General features: G+C 39.4%; 1 protein-coding gene across 2 annotated transcripts in view; it reads left to right on the forward strand.

Moving 5' to 3' along the window:
- Window positions 1-4,702: 4,702 nt before the first annotated feature.
- Window positions 4,703-21,295, forward strand: part of KIF5B (kinesin family member 5B) — a 35,746-nt gene continuing 19,153 nt past the window's right edge. For both annotated transcript variants that reach the window (XM_048293610.1, XM_048293619.1), the window contains exons 1-10: window positions 4,703-5,059; window positions 13,289-13,376; window positions 14,925-14,998; window positions 15,427-15,531; window positions 15,938-15,986; window positions 16,288-16,343; window positions 16,455-16,542; window positions 17,961-18,085; window positions 19,565-19,669; window positions 20,069-20,214. In XM_048293610.1, the coding sequence (XP_048149567.1) occupies window positions 4,934-5,059; window positions 13,289-13,376; window positions 14,925-14,998; window positions 15,427-15,531; window positions 15,938-15,986; window positions 16,288-16,343; window positions 16,455-16,542; window positions 17,961-18,085; window positions 19,565-19,669; window positions 20,069-20,214 (962 nt within the window). In that variant the 5' untranslated portion in view covers window positions 4,703-4,933. The remainder of the gene's footprint in view (window positions 5,060-13,288; window positions 13,377-14,924; window positions 14,999-15,426; window positions 15,532-15,937; window positions 15,987-16,287; window positions 16,344-16,454; window positions 16,543-17,960; window positions 18,086-19,564; window positions 19,670-20,068; window positions 20,215-21,295) is intronic.

Below are 21,295 nucleotides of genomic sequence, written 5' to 3' on the forward strand. Positions count from 1 at the left end.
AAATTAGCTGAAATAAACATCTAAAATGTGGCATTATTCCCAGAGCTTGCTTTTGCTTTTAATTAGTCTATCACTATCAGAATATTAAATATGATCTTGGTGATTAGGAACAAATTAGAGGGTTTTCAGGTTTTATGCATTTCCAGCTAAAAAGAGAAATAAAGCTGATTTTTAGAATTACTTACATTTTTGCCAAGAGGTTATTACTATGTATCAGCAGAAGCACTCTCAACACACGTGTTTCATCCTTCTAGCTCACATAAAATCCTAAACTTGATTTGGACATGAGATACATTCCAAATCATATTGTTTGCTGGAATGAAAAGAAGCTTTAGTGTTTTGCAACGAGGTAGGAGCTTCACATAATCTAGTTGGACTCCAACAGTATCTTAGGCCATTGAACTCCATCCACCAATCTTCTAACCTCAATAAATCAGTTAGTGAGTTCCTCAAGCTGTTGACCAGACATAGTCTCTTGGTAAAGAGACTTCAAATATATTTCTATTATTTAAAATATATTTGCACAAGCTGTTTGAGCCATAAAGTTTTGTTAATTTTAATTACACTTTTCCAGTGTCAGGCAATGTTGCTGGACTTCATAAGTCATCTTAATAGCCTTTATTTAGAGAGTGCACTACAAGCAACAAAGAATTTTGTTTGAGGTACGCTATATCTGGCAGATTAATCACTCTTTTGTCCTGAAAATTGACTTGAAAATTTGGAATAAATTTGACCTGGAATGCACCTGAAATTCTCAGAAGTCATATAATCTATTTTCCCAGCACACTGCAAATTAAAATGAGAAGAGTACTTGTGTTTGCATTAGGCATACTGAATGTCAACAAGTACGGTCAACCAATGAATCTCAGAATTTAATTCTTGGAAGGTCAGGAGGAGGCAGCTTTAATTTGCTTCTCCACAAACACCTGGTTTAAAGATTTATTCAAACATGTAATGTTCTTTTAAGACCAAATCAAGACCACTTTACTCTGCTGGAACAATTTTGATGGTTAATTACATCATTATCCCGATATAGCTTCCCTGTAAGGCTTAGGTTTGCCAATTCCCTTTGCTTAACATGTTTTTATTGCTGGGAAAGACTGAAGATCTAAAAGAGCTGCAAGTCATAAAAGAATTTGTAGAGGCATATTGCACAGATCATAAAGAGAAAGAAACATGGTTAGTGAACTGACAACACAAATTCCTTACATAAATTACTTTAATAAAACACATTGGTCTTTACTGAGAAACTTTGCCAAAATTTTTTGTCAGCTGCATGGGGGCATACTAGGCTTAAACACCAAACAGAACAATTCACTTTCTATGGCAACTGATATATAATTTTTTCTCATTACAATATATTACTTTTAAACAGTCTTTTATCCCAAGTGTCAAAAAATGTATGCTACAGACATTACATATCAACATAGAAGATGGCAAATATATTCTCAATTGGCAAAGAAAGCATATTCTGTAATTGTGACAAAGTGGGAAATTTTCCAGGATGCTCAGTCTCTGCCCTGTTCTCGTGAGACCACATCTTTAAACACAAGTCCTCAAGGCTGATCTTTTGACACATCTTGGCACCAGTAGAGATAACACAGTGCCCTCTTTGAGCGCACAGCTTTGTTGTGTCAGCCTTTAAGTAGGTCATGTCAAGGAGCGGTTGCTATTTTGAACAACAGATCAGAGAAGAGAAACTTCATGACAGAGTCCCTGACAGGGATCTGAGAGCACACGTGTGGTTCAGCACAGCTCCTTTACCAAGGGCTCCCACATCTGGGATGGGACATCATCAGCCAGTTCTCCTATGAGCTTGCACAGAACCAACCGCTTCAGAGTGGGCATTTCCATCTACAGAGTTCACAAATGCTGACGTTTTTTGTTCCAGCAGAGTTAAAATGAGTAATTATCTACTCATATGTCTGTATTGTCTTTGTGGAGTGTCTGCTCTGTCAAACATTCAACAGGTAAGCAAGGTCAAGCACATATTTTCTTGAGAATCACATCATTACGAGGTTTCTTCCTTGACTGAGATGTTCTTACATTGGGCACTACATGTCAGCAAATGTAGCTAAAGATACATCCCCTTTGAATGGATAATAAGAAATTTCTTCAATACATTAGGGTAAAGGATGTTCAGCAGCTGAAACATGTACTTCTGTGAGTAATAATCACAAAGCTGTTTACTATGCAGCTAACATTTCTTTTTCCTTATGTACAAAAGTAAATTAATTGAAAAAGTAGTAAATAAATCACACTCCTTTCATAAAAGTAATAACCTTCTGTCATAGGAAATCTGAGGATCCAAATCCAGCAGCTGCATAAGAACATTCCTAGCCCTAAGCTTGTGAATAATTCCAGAAATAGATGAGATAGAAGCATTAATGTATCTTGCTGCTTGAGATACAAAGGAATAATTTCTAAAATAGCAGCCAACTAAAACAGGTTTTCTGACATGTAAAACCTAATAACAATTATGTTTAAAACATTTAATTGAAAATCGTAGACAGATGTCTGTGTATATCTCATATACTAGATGTTGTGGACTAGCACTGCACCATCTACAGACTGAGCCTATATCTTGGCTTTTCCAGACAACTATTTCCACATGTGCTCATAGGTGTGGACAGGTAATTGTTGCTGCCCTGCATAAGACAGCACAGTCCTGCCACATTTTTAATCACAGCGGAAAAATAAACTAGTTACAACATGAACCCAATTTAGAAGACTTAGCTTACTTCATAAGATAAACTAGGCACAGAAATATTTTTCGCATTACTCTGTGAAAAGAACCTATAAATGCAACTAGATTATTAGGTAATTCTTCTGTCATGTGGAGCAATTTTGAAGAGTTCTCCTTGCACACCTATTGTAAGTAAAAGCACATCACTGAAATCCCTGAGCTGAGAAGTCTTAAAAATGGGGGATGCCTGTTTACAAAAGGTCCCTGTTAAAATTCACAGTCATTCCCCCCTTTATATTAATGAAAAAAAGAGTACTTTTAAGGGAAGCACACTGCTCCTCTGAGTCATTCTGGCCTACTAAAATATACTAACTTAAGAGAAAGGCTCCCTATTACTTTTTCTGGGGTTTTTTTTGTTACTATCTTCAAGGCTATTTGAAAATTTTCCAGTAAAAATCATGACTTCTGTTAGGAAACTGATTGAACTCAGCCAAGCTGTGAGTTTGCACTTAGTTCCAATCTGAAAGTTCGTGCCTGGAAGTAAGAGGCACAGTTGTAAAGGTGTGAGACCCTTGGGAATCTCTATCAGAATGGTTTACCTGATGTTTTTGTCTAGATACAGTCCCTAAGTTGTGATCGACTAGATTCAGAGCCCCTGTAATAAATACATAAACAAACTTGCAATAAATTAAGCCTAAACAAATTGCTGTCCAGATTTTCTCTTTTTTCAATTGGCATGAAGAGGTGGCGACAGTCTCCATCCCGGGGGTGACACCGCGGGCTCTGGGCTGCGTGTGCTGTGATCGCACTCGCCGGGTTCCAGCTCCAGGACACACGGATCCAATGAGGCTCACGGGAGCACTGGCAGCTCCCTGGCATCTGTGAACACCACACCGATGTGGATTTTCCCCTTTTTAGCCATCAGAGGTAAAGAAACGTAAACAAACTAACTAAAAACCCCGAATATCATAGGTTTCTCTCTCAACTGCCTGCTTTAAGCCCTTATTTCACGCTCTGCCCCTCAGCTTTCTGTGTCATACACAGTGCTCTCCCCAGCGCTGCTGCGCCCGGCGTCCTTCTGGCTGCAGGGCCACGCTGTGACGCCTCTCGGACACCAGCTCCGCTGGCGGCCGGATCGGTGCCCGCCGCTCCTCACCAGGGCGGCCAGCGAGGCCTCGTCCCTGCAGCCCTGTGGCCGATAACCTGCCTGAGGGAGCTGGGGGTGTTTAGCCTGGAGAAAAGGAGGCTCAGGGGTGATTTTATCGCTCTCTATAACTGCCTGAAAGGAGGTTGTAGCCAGGTGGCGGTCAGTCTCTTCTCCCAGGAAACCAGCGACAGGGCAAGAGGACTTAGCCTTAAGATGGCCCAAGGGAGGTTTAGGTTGGATAGCAGAAAGAATTTATTCACAGAAATGGTTATTAGACATTTGAATGGGCTGCTCAGGGAGGCTGTGGTGGCTGTCCCTGGATGTGTTTAAGGAAAGACTGGATGTGGCATTTAGCTGACATGATGATGTTTGGTCATAGATTGTACTTGATGACCTCAGGTCTTTTCCAACCTAACTGAATCTGTGATTCTGTGTGGATGACGCCAGGTTGCCCGGGAACATGGTGGAGTCACCATCCCTGGAGGTGTTTTAAGAGGCGCCTGGATCGGGCGCTGGGTGATACGGTTTAGTGCTTTAGGAGTCACAGTGGTAGTGCTGGGTTGACGGTTGGACTTGATGATCTTAAGGGTCTCTTCCAACATTGATGATTCTATAATTCTATAATTCTGTGATTCTGTGATTCTACGGTTCTACGATTCCAGGTGCGGCGGGACACGGCAGGAGGCCGCGGGCGGTGCTACCGCAGCCTCCGCCCGCCTGAGGCAACCCCGCCCGTGCCACCGCCCCCAGCGGCCCCGCGAGCAGCGCCCCCGCCCGCCTGGGGGCGGTGCCGCGCCTGCGCACGGGGCGGAGCTGGGGGTGGGGCGGGCGCTGCGGAGGGTGACGTCACCCGCCCGCCCCACCGGCGGGGCGGGGCGGGACCCGCGGCCGCAGCCGCCATGGCCGGTGCCATGTTGGGGAGGAAGTGAGAGCGGGAGGCGGCGGCGGCGGCCAGGAAGGAGCCCTTCCCTTTTCCCTCCTGCCGGGGCGGGCGCGGGTTTCCCGGCCACGGCGGCTTGCGACACCCCCGGCGCGGGCGGTGCGGCGGCGGCAGCTGGCGGCGGCGGAGCTGAGCGCCCCGGAGGCGGCGGTGGCCTAAGATGGCGGACCCGGCGGAGTGTAACATCAAAGTGATGTGTCGCTTCAGGCCCCTCAACGAGTCCGAAGTGGCCCGAGGCGACAAGTACATCGCTAAGTTCCAGGGCGAAGACACCGTCGTCATCGCGGTGAGGGGCCGCCCCGGACGGGAGAGGCGGGAAGCGCCGCGGGGGAGGGGGTGTCAGGAGTCGGCGGGGTCAGACGCCGCGGGGATGGGCGCGCTGTGAGGCGGGAGGGCGCGGGAGCGCCCGCGGGCGGGGACGCCTCGGGACGGGGAGCGGCCTCCTTCGCGTCCGAGGGAAAGGGGAAAGGGGGCAGGGAGAGCTGCGGACGGGGGGGCTGGCCTGGGTGTGGGCACGGTGGAGCAAGGGGCGGGAGGCGGGGGGGGCAGAGGGGCGTGGGGCTGCGGGGACAGGCCGGTGGGGGCAGGTCAGGAGACCTTTGACAAAGGCTCCAGCGAGAGGCCCAAGTGCCGAGGTGCAGAGTGAAGGCGAGTCCCGCAGTGTGTCCGCCGGCCGGGCGGTCCCTGGGCTGTCCGGCCGTGCTATGTGACCGCTCAATACGCGCTCAAAATGCACGCGTGGGAGCTGCCGCCGGATAATTGTCCGCGGAGAGTTTTGGGGAAGAAATGCGGAACGACAGTGCAGGCTCCAGAGAATTAGTGCTCGAGATCTGTACATTAGTCTTCAGCTGACAACTTCTTTCTGTTGTTCTTAAATCAGAATAAACAGACTATTTGCCTTACTACGTGTTTGTAAATGTATTTTAACTGGAGTCTCCTTGCAAGGTATGAGGCCCGTTGAAAACAATATAGATGTTGCAGGGGAAAAGATAATCCTCTCCTTTTTGTTAAGTGGATCATATTTAGCTACAAAGTGGAACTGGAATATAAAAATAAAGTACAGTAGTTAATTGCCTTGTTTGGTTGGTGTTATACAAACACACTTTAGCCCCAGCGTTTATTTTTGTTAACTTTTAATTTGTGTTTTCATGTAAACATATTTCTTGAGAGAGAATGCTTGATTCTGCATTGCTGAAAGTACCTTAGATGCTAGTTATCTGTGTTAAAATTTCGGGGGGTTATGTTTTGTTTTTTGAGCTTTTTTGCACAGTATCTGAAGATGCAGGAGGCAATTTAATAAAATACTTTTTTTTTTAAGATGAGTTACTAAGTACTAGTGCTTTAGTCTGTTAATATTCAGCTGAATTATATGGAATAAAATACGGAATTCCATGAGTCTGGAGTGACAAGACCAATAGCATACTTGTGAAATGAGGTAATTTGGGTTTATTTCAGCTGGCAAGTTACTGTCTTGGAGTATATCACTTCTTTCATGATGTTGTACAGGTAAACTCAGAGTAAGGAACCAAACCTGGAAAATGAAAACTTAACTTGAGTGAATAATCTCACTTTCATCACCCATGCATTGTGACACTGCATAATCTGTTTATAATCCACAGTTTAGTTTAGAAACCTTGATGTGTTCTATCTTAAAAAACCAAATTTTCCACATTTTCTTGCAGTAGTCCTAGTATAAATGAAAGCGTATCTTTTTAAAATACTCTTTAAGTGCACTTTAAAATTATCCAAAAGGTAGATTGTGCTGACGTTGTTCTATATCTGAATAGAACAGTTTGATGGAGTGCTCCTGAGGGATCACGTGGGACTTTCTGCTTAGGATTGATGTTTGGTGTTGCCAGCTGTACCTTGGTGATTTCTGCTTGGTAAAAATCAGAAGGAATTTCCCAGTTGTCCTGGGCCCAGGACTTGCCATTTCTGACCTGGAGAAAAATGCCCCCAAAATTATTAGATTGGGTAGCAGTGACAGTATTTGTGTCTTGTTTCACAAAATTTGAATAAAGGTTTGATATTCTGATTTTGTCTTTGTAATGGTGGCTATAGGACAAGATTGATATGCTCCAAATTATGACTTAAATCTCTAAAACTCTTGGGACAATAACTTGTGTTTGCTGGTTTTGTTTTTAACACGTTAACTGACTTTTTAAAAATTTAGGGACCCTCTTAACCTGAGCCTGTAGCCAACCACTGCTTGTTTCTGTGTGTTGCAGTTGCCCAAAGGAGGATAACAGAAGCAGTGCTCATGAAACAGTGTCTGAAAGGCTTCCTCCATAAGCTGGGTGTTTGGTTACTTCATCTCTTTGGTTTCTGTCCTTACTACTACCTGTCCCGTTGGCTGCCTGTTGAGCAGTAATTGAGCCACTTTCAGTTTTTTATAGCTGCTTTGCTCAGCTGCCTGAAGGGCTTGGCACCTCCTCTGGGCACCTGGGTTGGTGCTGAACAGTGGAGGCTGCTTTAGTAATGCCTGGGAGTTGCCTGTAATGGTCGATGGGAGGTGAAAACTGGGAGGCAGCAGAAGCAGAGCTGATCTAGCAGTTTTGACTCCTCTGGAGGAGGGTTGGGAGGGAAATCAGTGACTATAACCAAACCCTCCTCCTTCCTTGACTCCCCTCATCTCTGAGCTAGCTATAATCCATTCTTTTCCTAGCTCCTATGTAATTAATGTCATCGTTGTCTTTCTGAACAAGTGAGTCATTTTGATTTACGTTAGATAAAATAATAGTTTTAACTGTAACTAGTGTGTAACAGCAGTTTGAGGGGACATATGGTGTTGGTCTGCTTTAAAGAGCAGACTCTGAAACAAAGTGTTTTCTTTCCACAGGATGAAACTTTTTTAACTAGTAAAGAGCTCTTAATTTATTGATTAAAGGTGGCTTCTTTCCATCTTAATATTCTATCAATTATTTTTTCCTAATGGCTTCTCCTGTTAATTAAATACAAGGATTTTGTTAAAACAGATGGTAGGGTGACTCGTTATATGACTTTTACGTCAAACATTAGAAATGTACCTCTATGTGAAAATTGACAGCAATTTGCTCATGGGTTTCAGGCTTTTGAGTAAGACGGAACAGGGAGGAAGAACAGTTTGATAGAGGCTTAGATCCTTTGATTTTTCAAATATAAAACTACGTGCAACTGAGTAGCTGCATAGTTCTGAGTAACATATCTATACATCTTCTTTAAAAACCTTTCTCTACCTAGTCTTGTTCATCTTAAAACTGCCTAAAAGATACATTAGTGAATACAGTGACACTCAGGGGTTTGGAACTGAAGCCTGAACCAAAACCAGTACGACCCAGTGTCTGAAGTAGTGAGGCCTTATTGGTGTGCACAAAAATGGGCAGTATGTCTCTGTTGTCCAAATGTTTTTTAGTAACAATCATAGTATATTACTTGCTTGTATGGCTTATAGGAAAGAATCATGGCTACCTGTCTGTATTTTCATTTTTGTTTAAGTACTGTTTTTATTTAGTGTAATCCTGGAGAGAGCTTGAGATACTTGGCTTTCTTTTTCATTATCTTTTAAACTAGTGTTGGATCGTAAATGAGAAGGGTAGGTTAGAAAGTTGTTAGAATCAGGTAATGAAGGTCACTTGCTACTGCTGCAGCTTTTAATAGTAGGTTTTTCAAAAGAAAAATGCTGAAGGCTGTACTGGACTGTATAAATTCAAGAAGTGAGATGCATTCTTAAAGTAATTTTATTATTGTTATTGTTTGCCAATGCAAAAGAAAGCAGTGTTTAATTAGAGACACAAAAAATGCGTCAGGTCTACAGTGGAACTTTAAATATGAATTGGGAATTGCAATCTGTAGCTGAAATAATACTATTCTTCCAGTGTTGCTCTCTATCTCTTTTTCTTACCTGATTCCATTAAATGTTGATTAAAAAAGACGCTTTTCAGATGACAGTGGTGTGATGATTTAACAGAAAACAAATATTCTGGCTTCCAGGAATCTGTACAGGGAGAGCTTTGCTCTCTGATTGCTGTGCCCCTTGCTTAGAAACACCTTGCTCATATTTGTTGGGGGTTTTTCTGAAATTCAGTGACATTTTTATAACATCAGTGCTTGCTTTTCTCTTTAGAAGAACCTTTTTACTAAAATAAAGTGTGGCTGAAACATTTATTCAAAAATTATTCTGTTTCCATTCTGGAAATTGAGTTTCTAGTTACAACGTTTTAAATCACATGTTTTAGTCATTTCTAGCAATAAATAACTGCTGTAAAATATATTAATACTTGAGTTGCAGTATTTGCACAGAAATAAGAAAGAGGACAAAAAGGGCTGAGATTCGCTGACTGTTCTGTATCAGCTGCACTTTGGTGTGCATGGGGCTAAGACAAGAAGAAAATCCTCTTCCCTTATCCTAAAATGAAACTATTAATTTGTAGTTGTGCCTTTCCACCCATTGGCCGTGCTGAACTCGATTAGGTGTGTCAAAGCAGCAATACCTTAGCTTAGTAAAAGGAAGAACTGAGTCAGGTATCTGACATCATACTTTCCAGAAATTATTCCATGTTGGATTATTCTTTTAACATATTTTGCGCTGATGGGAAGAACATTATTTAGCATAGATGCAGAACTTAAAGGCAAAGTAAGTCCATTATGCACTACTTTAACCTTTCACCAAGAATAGGCTAAGCATGGGTAGGTATTGTAGCACTGTTTTAGCTGTCCATTCTAGCAAAAAACAGTATAAAGAACTTCTGGATGTGTTGTGATAGAAAAATATGCTACTGATTTTTCAAGTGAATTTTCACTGCTGACTTTGCTTCAGACATCAGTGCATAAAAGTAAGGTGAATGAACTCAGGTGATCTTATAAATAACCAATTCTGTACTTTATGGAAAGTTGCAATACTAATAAGGGATTTTTTTTTAATTACTTCTGTGGAGATAACCGTAAGTATTCCTCAGACTTTTGATGTAAGTTTTCAGTGTAGTTGTGATTGCAGCTTTTTCTGTAGTCCTCATTGATCATATTGACAAAAAAACTTTTCCGAAAAAACCCACATGTACTCTAAATTTTGTATAATTTAAATTGGCTGAGCATCATTTTATGTAATGGATAACTAGTCTTTAAGTTAGCTATGGAGCTGTGTACTTCAGCATCATCCCTTTATTAAGATTCAGTTTAACTACTGCTAGGTCGTGTTGGCAGCTGCACTTTTCTGAAGGCTGTGAGAGCACTTAGAAAGTTTTCGCTGTGAGACCACATCCCTTCAAGTACAAGGCAACTGTGAGAGCTGAAGTTATCTTGCGGTTGACTACAGACAAAAGAAGGCTAGGCAAGGAGCTAAAAGATACAGAGAGAGGAAGTCAGTAGCTCTGCTTGTTTGCATCGTATTTTATGTCTTGCTTATAAGGCCGTATGTATTAAATTGTTAATAGAATTTGAGCACCAGTTTTCAAAAATTTCTGGGGATGTCAAAGCAGCCTCATGCTGTGTTAGTGACACAGCTGCTAGCCCTGTTATGGACACCGTGTGGTAATGCTGCTTGGGCCCTGTGTGTCTTCGGTTCATCATTAGATCTGATTGTTTACTACTTGAGGAAGAAAAGGCATCTGGTGTAGAAAAAATATCTGACACTTTAATCTTTCTTGATTCATCTCTTAAAGGTAATGAGGCTTTCTAGGGCATGGTAATCTGTGTGATACTGTTTTGGCTTTGTTTACTGCAGAAAGTAGACTGTAAAGAGAAGTGATAAGACATAGCATTGTAGATGTCAAAGATGTGAAACCATACTGAGTGGGAGTAATTCGCATTCTTAAAACATAATTATCCTGGAACCTGCTTGTCTAAACCTACTTGATTAGATAGATACTGAATCAGTGATGAAGGAGCAGGGACATGCCACTAATACGGATTTTCTTAGGTGTGATAAAAAAATGAGGACATGTAAGCAAATATGCTACTTTCCACCTGCAAAGGATGGAGAAGTGACAAGTGACAACAGGACCCCTTGTGAGGATTCTTTAGGCCAAGATTATTAAATTTTATATATTGGTAGCAGTTGTTAACTTGAGGGAAATTGGAATTGGTCATGTGCTTAGCAGATTTCACTATATAAACAAACAAGATCAATTAAAGGCAGTACTGCCCAAATGAAGGCCTTGCAGCTTAATTTTCTGTGCTTATTAGTCCATGGCATTCATCATATTTGCTGGTTTTTATATTAACATTGTGTTAAACAAAAGTGACTGTAATTATATGAGATACAGTAATTTGTCTCTGTTCTCTTCTGGAGGCATTTAAATGGCAATTGGAGAGTAGATAATCTAAAAGTATTCTGTGTCTACAGATTACTCTCGAATTAATAATATTTTTCTTTAACACAGATAAAGGATAGTTCAATTCAGTGAAACTTTGCTTGGCAGAAGAATTAAAGACAAACTAAACCCCTCTAAATGTTGTTTAAAAATGTAGAGAAGGGAAGCCTTTTTAGAACCTTCTGCAAATACCTGAAGATTGCAATATGGTTGCAGATGAGTGCAGGTTGTGCCTACAGTTCTTTCTAAACAAGGGATCTTTCTGCGGTTTGGCATCAGAAATACTCTGTAGTGATATATAAATATGTGATGATGTGTTTGTATACATTCAAACACATATACTATACAAAATAATGTTTACATGTTAACGTACTTTTCCATTCTCATCAATGTCATATTCTGTTGGTAACAGCAAAGATCAGATATGTTGTGATCTGTGAGAAATACTTAGTATTGTTAACAGTTGCTGCATAGACTGCCAGAAGATTGTATCCCGGACCTTTCCCTAGTGCTTTTAAAATCAATTAATTGGAATGATAGTTATCTATGTACTTTCTGGAGCAATAATTTGAAGGATGGGTTAAATCTTAAAAATACAAACATGCAGATTTCTAATGTCACATGGATCATTTGCAATGACATTGGACACTATCACTTTTCTCACTCTATTTTTCCAGTGTACTGTGGTAAATAGGATGCTCCACAATGGAATTATTTCAGTGCCTATAAATATGCACTTGAACATGAAACAGATTTGATTAATGTTTTGTGATGTAGCTGAATTGCAGTGTATGGTGTAGCTGATTACTATGTGTGAAATTGGAGGCTTTTTGAAACTACAGCTGCTAGTGAGAAAGGTGGTGTCATCTTTTCTATAGGATTTTCCTTTTTGTGTAATGTGTTCTCAGTCTTCATTTTCTTACCTCAGGGTTACTTGAACTTGTTAGTTGTCTCCCTCCTGGTGTATCTAATGGCCTCAATTCTACCTGCAGAGCATAGGGATTTGAGGTGTCTTTGAAACTGAAATGAGTAATGGAGAAAGGTGGTGTTTTCCCTGCTGTGAAACAAGTGTTCTGACAAACTTCAGCGCCCTAGGGACAGTTTCTGCCTACTGAGTCTTGTGGTTTCTTGAACATATTTATACAGTGAACATGTAATTATTTTTCCAAGAGGGCACTCATCCACCTGAATTCAAGGCCTCAGATAAATATGTTTAGTCTGAGAAAGCTTTGTTTGGTATGGTGCTAGATGTTATTAAAAGGCAAATGGAAGGTGGGGCCAGGGAGGGGAAATGTTGTGGGTGGATGAAAGATGGAAGCCATACTTGTTTCTTTGCCAGAGAGCCAGTTCCAGAATATCCTTGTGGGAGGATGATAGAGAGTTAAATTTAGGCAGGATGGAACACTTAACAGTTGCAGGGAGTTTAACAATGTTAACTGACCTAGGTTCTTAGGTAAACTTCTCCCATCTGCTTGGCTACCTATGAAATCAAGCTCTGAAAGTGCTACAAAAATTTGAGCTTTGTAAGATCAGCGTAATTGTTTATATCCTAATGGATTGTCAGCTGCTTAGAGCTGTTATGAAAATCTCTTTTCTAGAACTGTTATGAAAATCTCTTTCTAAAACAAAGCAATACCCAGCATTCCTCTCAAAATTATGTCAGATTTTCCTCATATAGTCTTTTCCAAAATGAGTCTTGTGAAAGGTCTTCCCCAATATAGCCTTTTCTTCTGCGTGGGGAGCTTTATTTTCATGGTATCTTATGTGGCACAATAATTTGCATTGAATGTTTCTTTTTGTGGTTTTTTAACAAATACTACCAAGCCAGATGCTCTGTGTCATGGGGTATAAGCTGTTTTTAATAATTTGTGTTTACCAGAGTAAACCTACTACCAGAGTAGAAGAAAATAAGGGGTTCTCAGATGTACAGACCAGGCATTAGCTTACCTTGTAAATCAAGTAACTTGAGGTCATGTGGCAGAGTAGTTTTGCAGAACTGTTTAGATAACAATTTAAAACCAAATATATTTAATTCAAGGCCTTACCCTTAAGCAAGCGTGTGAAGATTTAGGCAGCACTGTATAAGCTGATTTCCTCGCTACAAGTGCTTAAAATAGAAGATTGGGCTGAGACAGTGTAGGATACTTCTAAACTATTAACAAACACCTTCCAGTTCTACTTCCAGCATTTTTTGATAACTCTTCTATTATGTTTTTCTTTTTTTGTAGTCCAAGCCATATATATTTGACCGTGTATTCCAGTCAAACACATCACAAGAACAAGTATACAATGACTGTGCTAAAAAGATTGTCAAAGGTAAGGTGGAAGAGCAACTTTACCATAAGAAAATACCATATTCCTGTGGATTTCGGTGTTCAAAACTAATACTTTATTGCTGCCTTTTATCTTTGGAATATTTAATAAGTGCCAACATGGATTGTAGCACTATACAGTCATCCTGTAGTTGAGCTATTAAATTATGTCAGTGCTTAACCTGCTGTTTCAGTTGATTGCAACATTTGATAACATTTACCTGCTATGTTTTAGGGTTTTTTTTACAGTTCTCTGCAATGATAGTTTGAAACAATTTGTCAAAAATTAATCATAATAACTGCTATTAATAGGTTTGAGGTGTGTCATCTGCTCTCCCCATAGGCCCCCCGTACCCCCAAATTTACTGGTGAAAAACATCATACAGAAGTTTGTTTGGAGGAGTGTAAGAGGAAATGAAAATTGTGAAATATGAGTTATTGCTGTGCATGTCAGGGTGTGCAGTTTCTCCAAAACTAAATTGTCAGAATTGGCCTAGTAACTTCAGAAAATCAAGTCTTGTCACAAAGAAGGATATGCCACAGTAAGTTTTTGTAGTAAGCAATTAACTAGTTCCCTGAAAATAAAATTGATTAATTTCTTGAGGGCATCAATATGTTCTAATTGACCCAACTTTCAAAACAGCTTTTCAAAGCCTTGTCAGAAGCCCCTGAAATATCAACTATTAGTGACAAGAGAATATTGGGTAAACATATGGAGATCTTCATCGTTAGAAGAATGAATTGCTGTGGGAAATCCGTGCTGCTGCAAGTATTTAACTGTTTAATGAGTTAAATAGTAGTCAGGCTCAGATCAGAAGTTTGCTTCTTAAAAACTGGATTTAGCTAAGAATTGCAATGCTGCCCCTTTTCTCCATGTAAAACTCTGGGTTCTGTGTGGCATTTCTGAGCTGTGCTACATCGACTGGCAAGTGAGTTCTAGTGGTGAAACAAATGGGTTAACGGGTATGATGGAGTGTCAAAGACCTCACCATTTGGAGTATCTACTCGTGCTTGTTTTTGGAAAATAAAAGTTTGCTTGCAGGATGTGATTCTACAGTAACTTACATGTAAACAAGCCACCCACCAGCCCCTCACCCCTCAATTCAAAACTTTGAAATAGAAGCTTATGGCCTTAGAGCAAGATGTTTATAACTTAGGGCATTGCTCATTCTCATGACAAATTTTCCTGAAGGCGGAAAATATGATGGTGTTCTCATGTTTGGTTTCTTCTGAGATACCAAAGACCATCTGTTCAGCCTGGCGATTATATCAATTTCCTTTTTGTTCCTCACTGTTAAGTCCTGATTTTTCTGTTGAAGAAACGTATGCTTCTGGCACAGGCAGCTTCTAAGACACAGTCAGTGATTGCAAAATGCATTAAAAGATGTAGGGAGGAACACACTCCCTCCCCCTAACTCTAGCACAAGGTTCCCAAACATTCAGTGATTTAACTTGCTGGACATTTCAGGACCTGCCTGCTTGCATTCTATTTAATTCAACTTACCTTTAGAAGAAGGAAATGAATGCTAATGAAAATACTCTTTCCCTTTAGATGTACTTGAGGGATACAATGGTACAATATTTGCTTATGGGCAAACATCATCTGGAAAGACACACACGATGGAAGTAAGAAATGTTAAAATAATTTCCTCTTACTGTCACTGTCATGTCTTTTCATCACAGTAGTCTTTGCTTTGTAGAAATAAGATGTCTGCTTGTTTTCTTGCAACATTTTGATACCCCATTATTTTTTTTAGGACTGAGAATGGCAATTAGTGTAGGGTTTTTCAGCCGTCAGTAGCAGTATGAGAAAAACAAGAATAATATCAATAACATATTTTTGCTTGTAGTAGTTTGGGAGAGTTCTGAGGCTCTTCTTTTCACTTGTGGGGAATGCTGGGGCTAAGTGGATGGTTGACTGTACTTAGAGTGAGTGCATCATACTTGTCAGCATTTTGTCTGCTAACCTGAACCAGATGTTTTGTGTTTGAATACTGTTTATAATGCTGGATTGAGTATGAATTTTTTGTTGTTTCGTATCTTTTTCTGTTAAGGGGAAGCTTCATGACCCAGATGGAATGGGCATTATTCCAAGAATAGTGCAAGATATTTTTAATTATATTTACTCCATGGATGAGAATCTTGAGTTTCATATTAAGGTAAACTTTTCTTCATTTTTACTTATTTAATCTGTATTAAAACTGGAAGGTAGTCGGTGGGTAAATGGCTATTCTGTATCTGTTTCAAATGCCTGTAACTTGGAAACATGATAACCTGAGTTATTTCTGAAGTAACTGATTCTTCTTAAGAATTATCTTAACACTTTAATTTTGTTTCATTGAACATTGATGGAAACTATGCTGATAACCTGTGGCAGTGCTGATAGTGGTTGAAACTTCTGATCAAAACAGTTTCTTCTTAAAGGTGTATTTTAGTTCAGCCTTAAGAACTTGAGCTGGATGTAGTGTTATGTGGGAAGTCATAGTAATCATGCTGGATCCTCGTGATCAAGAAGCAAAGCATTTTTGCTTTCTGATGTATCTCTGTTCCTCTTCTTACTTCTAGGTGTCATATTTTGAAATATACTTGGATAAAATAAGGGACCTTTTGGATGGTAAGACTTTTATTGGTATTGAACATATAAAATAAATTATTCTGGAGAAACATATTAAAAAAGCCCCTTATGTTACTTAGGTATTCATTATGCTAATAATCTTTGCATGATAAAGACACATCATGATGGGAAAGCATACAGCTCATCTATGTAATATTACTGAAGCTGCAGTGGTGGTGGTTTCTTGTATGTTAAGTTTTTGTAAAGTGTTGCTGAGAGGTAGCATTTATGGCTTGGGCATGCATTGTGCACAGTGTTTTCATTCAGTTTCACTTTAGCTTTGGAATGGTTTGTCTTCCAGTTTCAAAGACCAATCTTTCTGTTCATGAGGACAAAAATAGAGTTCCCTATGTGAAGGTGAGCATCAGTCTGATATATTTTCATCTTGCACTTCTCTAGTGTGCACCATTTACTTCTTCCTTGTTGGTGTGGTCTCATTTTTCGCAACCCCCTTTTCTTTTTCCGAAGGGTTGCACAGAGCGTTTTGTATGTAGTCCAGAGGAAGTTATGGATACTATAGATGAAGGAAAATCAAATCGACATGTAGCAGTTACAAGTAAGTATCATCTTCTGTTTCCCTTTAGTGATTTATCTGTTTGCTTCTGGTATACCTTAAAAAAGTAGGGAAGGCAAAACCAGTGAGCTAAATAATTCAGGTTTTTGAAAGGGTCAGGCATAAGCAGTTTCAGTATGTCTTTCAGAAACAAATAGTTCATTTCTGGTTAGATGATGTTGCTTACACTGGGATTGAAAGGAGAAAGTAAGTCATCATCGAGGAACTATGAATCACTGGAGAAAAAGGTGTAGTTCTCCTTTAGGAATAGTGCAAAATCCCAGTTTGTGGAATTTGTTTCAATTAACCTAGAAATATGTAAGCGTGGCTTGTCCACAGTTGATCATTCTGTTGCATACTTTAAGAGCAGCTGATCAGAATTCAGACCTGCTGCAGATTTAAGCAGCATCCCAAGATTTTTGGCTGTAGCATGCAGCTGAGTTGCAAGGAGCCATGTCATAGGTCTCTAAATTCCCACAAAGAAGCAGGATTTGGAATTGCCAGAAGGGTTAGAGAAGACAAGGAAAGTTGTAGGTAGGTGCCTGCAAAGTAAGACTTGAGTTCTTAGCAACTGAGGTGACAAGTCTCAGAGCCAATTAGAGGATGTTGCACAGTCTTCCTGTGTCTAGTTCTTTATTCAGGAAGAGAGAATATACAGTCATTAAGAAAATGTAAGGGTTTTCTTCTCATTTCTTCAGTTAAGGATCAAAAAGAAAAATACAACGTTCCTTTTAAGGAATGATTCAGTCTTGCAGTTTTGCTTCATTGCTCCTAAGTGAGAAGGTTCCGAAATGGGGACTGTACTAAGGAAATTTGGATAGAATATTATTTTCTGTTCTTTGCTTCTTTAACATCAGTAAGCTGGTACTTTTAGAACTGTGAGAGATTTATATTTAAAAGGAGGAAGAAATAGGCAGATGTTCTCATTCGGATTGCAGTCTGCTTAAATTTTGTTAATAGATTAAAATAATACTTTAAATTCAACAAGTCTTGTTTTCTCTTAATGTTTCACAGCAGAAGGAGCAGTACAAGACAGGGATGAAAGGCTATGGCCAGTTAACATTTTCACAGAAGGATAAAATGTGGTACACTGGAGGTCTACAAAACTCTCCTATCAAGACCTAAATATACTTTCTGTTCTAATAAAGTAAATGAATGTGTGAAATCCGTAGTTGACAAGCTAGCAAACCTGATGAGTGAACTTACATGTGATATTAATAGGAGCCCAAGGGAAAACTGGATCTTTCTTACTCAATTAGATGATACCATTCGTTTTGCTGCCTGTAGTTCTACTGTCACTGAGAGATTGCACTATACAGCTTCAGTAGCTTTGGATCTCTTGCTGCACTGTGGGAAGGTGGTGTTTTAAGTGAGATTGGTTGTACAAATCGTCTTGACAACGTGTTTATTTTGAATTATAGATATGAATGAACACAGCTCCCGAAGTCATAGTATTTTTCTTATTAATGTAAAACAAGAGAATACTCAAACAGAACAGAAACTAAGTGGAAAACTTTACCTTGTGGACTTGGCAGGTAGTGAGAAGGTAATTATAAGTTTCTTTTTCTGCTCTGAAAAGCTCTGTGTTTTTTCTATACAGTCAAGTATTTTATGTTAGTGTAATACTGATTGTTCAGTTGTAATCTCTGAGGTGTGTTAATTTTGACTTTGAAACATGGTTTCTGAATCCTAGGCTGGCTTGGCTGTTAGATACTACCACTTTAAGCTGATCTGCATTTCTGCAGTGACTGTAAATCTGGACTAGGGTGGGGAAAGAGGGTAGAGTTCAGTTTCGGTATCTGAGAGTGCAAAAAAAAAAGTGTACAGGTGTGTGGGTTAGCCAGGTACAGGAATAAAGTTTTATGGTTGCAGAATATCTGGGTTTTCTTATGTAGTGATACTAAGTTTCATAATTTGAAATTCTGATTAACATTGATTAAAATGACAGCTTGCTTTCCTGTCAGTGGCTTAAAATGGGAGGAAATACATACTGTAATTGGTCTTTTAAGAGCTGGCTTTTTGACATTTCATCTTTGCTTCTGAGTTTAGCCCTGTCTTTGTCCCCAGTTTTTCCAGTCATTTCTGCTTGCTGTTGTTGTTCCTTACATCATTGTACTATGACCTTATTGTTGTCTCTGATCCTGTGTTTATTCTGAATGTGTTTCTTTAGTTAGAGTCTTTTTTTCTTTTAAAGAAAAGGGCTGGGTTGCTGATCTCCTTTCTCTGTATTTCCTTTCACCATTTCAAACTTTACTTTTGTGCATTTCCCCAGTCCCTTTGAAATACATGGAGTTTCATCATGCTGTGTGTCAGTTTAAGCACAGGGAAGTAGTTTAACTGTAGTCATGATCATGGCTTGGTGGAAATAGTAAAGGGAGGGTTATAGAACTGTAAGTCAAATTCAGCCCTTGAGGCAAAAGAGGTAAGGTAAATAGAATGGCACCATGTCCGATTTTTTTCACATTTCTGCTGATACCTACTTAAGTTCCTAGAGCACTCATGTAGGTCAGATTCAGTCTCTAAAATCTGTTCTCACAAATTTCTGCTCGTGAAGACTCTGCTGAATTTTCCAGGGTAGTAATGGTCTGTGGTTTGGGTTTTATAATTTTTTTTGTTAGGGTTTTTAGAGGAGTGAGGTAGTTTGGTTTTATGGATGATCTCTGGACAAACTATTCATAATACATACTTACTTTTAAAGAATTCAATATTTTTGTCAAACTTCAAAAAACATTTGAAGTTGTTAGTTTGACAGAAGTTTTTAACTATGTTTATCTTCTACAAAAAGGTGTATTTTGCAGGGAGAATATTCACGTCAGTTAAAAATATGAGAAACATCTTCAGACACTTGAGTTTTGAATGAGAAATTGATAATGAATCAGAAAGAGTCTGAGGAAGAGCTTGCTTATGTGTACCTCATAAAGTTAGGGAGACTGACTTATAAGTGGAGAAATTACGTAAGTTTTATGATAAATGTTGAAGGTGGTTTTTGAAGATGCATTTATTAATGTCCTGAAATATTGTATAGGTTAGTAAAACTGGAGCAGAAGGTGCTGTGCTGGATGAGGCCAAGAACATCAACAAGTCTTTGTCTGCTCTTGGAAATGTCATCTCAGCACTGGCTGAAAGCAGTGTAAGTGTTCTGTTTTGGTTTTTTATACTTAAAAGTTTGCATCTCTGAACATATCATGCAGAAATTCTTAGCAATCTCAGTGATATGAGCCAGTGCATTGCAGGTGGCCATTATTCTACAGTATTCTACAGTACTCTTTTACTGTATTGACAGTAAAGATTAATAAGAATGCTGAGGGATCCGAGCATCATATTGAAAGTTTCTTTGTGCTCTAAAGGTTACCAAACATAGAAGTACAATTTTGTCATCCTGTGCATATACAGTCTTATTATTAATGAATTAAAGTAGAATTTAATGTCTTTCTGGTAAGGTCATACCTAGCAAAAGCATAGCTCATATTTCAACAAATTAAGTATGTCTGAAAACCCATGACTGATCATTTAACCATTTTCTTGGTAGACATATGTTCCATATCGTGATAGCAAAATGACCAGAATCCTTCAAGATTCACTAGGGGGTAATTGCAGAACCACTATTGTTATTTGCTGTTCTCCATCTTCTTACAATGAATCTGAAACAAAATCTACTCTTCTGTTTGGCCAAAGGTGAGTAAGTGACTTAATAGGAATAAATGTAGAATGAGAAATAAGTAAGTTGCTCTATTAAGATTCCTGAACCAAATTAATTAGAATGTTTACTTTCTTTCTGTAATTCTTCAGTGTATATGTGGCTAAGTGTTGTGATCTATCTTACCTCATAATATATAAAAATCCTTAAACCAGTCAGGATCCTGAAGACTGTATTTTCAGGAGGAGCATATAATTTGGTTCAAAATGTGGTTTAATGTATAGTCTTGCAGGGCTATAAGTACTTCCCTGTCCCCTGGCCCTCCCTAAAGTGGAAGAAGGTAGGAAGGAGCTCTCCCCTGGTAAGTTGAATCCTTTATTTGCCAGGAGAGCCTGTCCTCTGGTCTAACAGTCCAGTAAACTTTGAGATGATATTTGGAAATTCCTGTGTCGTGTAACTGAATTTTTACATACTCATTTCAAATTAAGTGTTTTGTTAGGTAGCTCTTCTTTACTACTCTATTATTGATGCTTTGTTGTTATACTCCAGTTCCTGACCACTAGATTGAATCACATCATTTGCTGGAGCACATTACAAAAGCAGTGAATGTTTTGCTGGTCCATCTGGTCTTTGCTGTTAGTGTACCTCTCCCACTTCAGTCCAACACATAGTTTCCTACTGGTCTTCACTGAGAAGTTTTGTATTATGGAAAATAGACCAGATTAGAAATCTGGCAGAATATGAATAGTTAGTGAGTGTGGAGTAATGACTGCGTTCTACAACAGTGGAGGTTTTTGGTTTCCTTTTAGAAGGTGGGAGGTCTTTCCTTTTATTATTTAGTGATTGAGCTACTGGAAAGTGTTTTGCAGCTGCAGCTATGTAGTTTCACTACATTGTGCTCTTGATGTCTTCAGGAGTTAACAGAGTGCACTTCTGTCTCAGCCACCACAGTTAGTTCAGTATGTTAATTCAACTTTCTAGGGATGTCGAATTTATGCTGAAGCCATCAGCTGTAGTAACCAAATGTTATGTAATAATCACATAATGTAGCAGAAAATCATGTCTCTTTTAGTAGTAATGTCTCACTAAGATTTTTCAGAAAGGTACTTATAGGAGTCA

The sequence above is a fragment of the Corvus hawaiiensis genome, chromosome 1 (genome assembly GCF_020740725.1).
Source record: "Corvus hawaiiensis isolate bCorHaw1 chromosome 1, bCorHaw1.pri.cur, whole genome shotgun sequence".
In the NCBI taxonomy this organism is placed as follows: domain Eukaryota; kingdom Metazoa; phylum Chordata; class Aves; order Passeriformes; family Corvidae; genus Corvus; species Corvus hawaiiensis.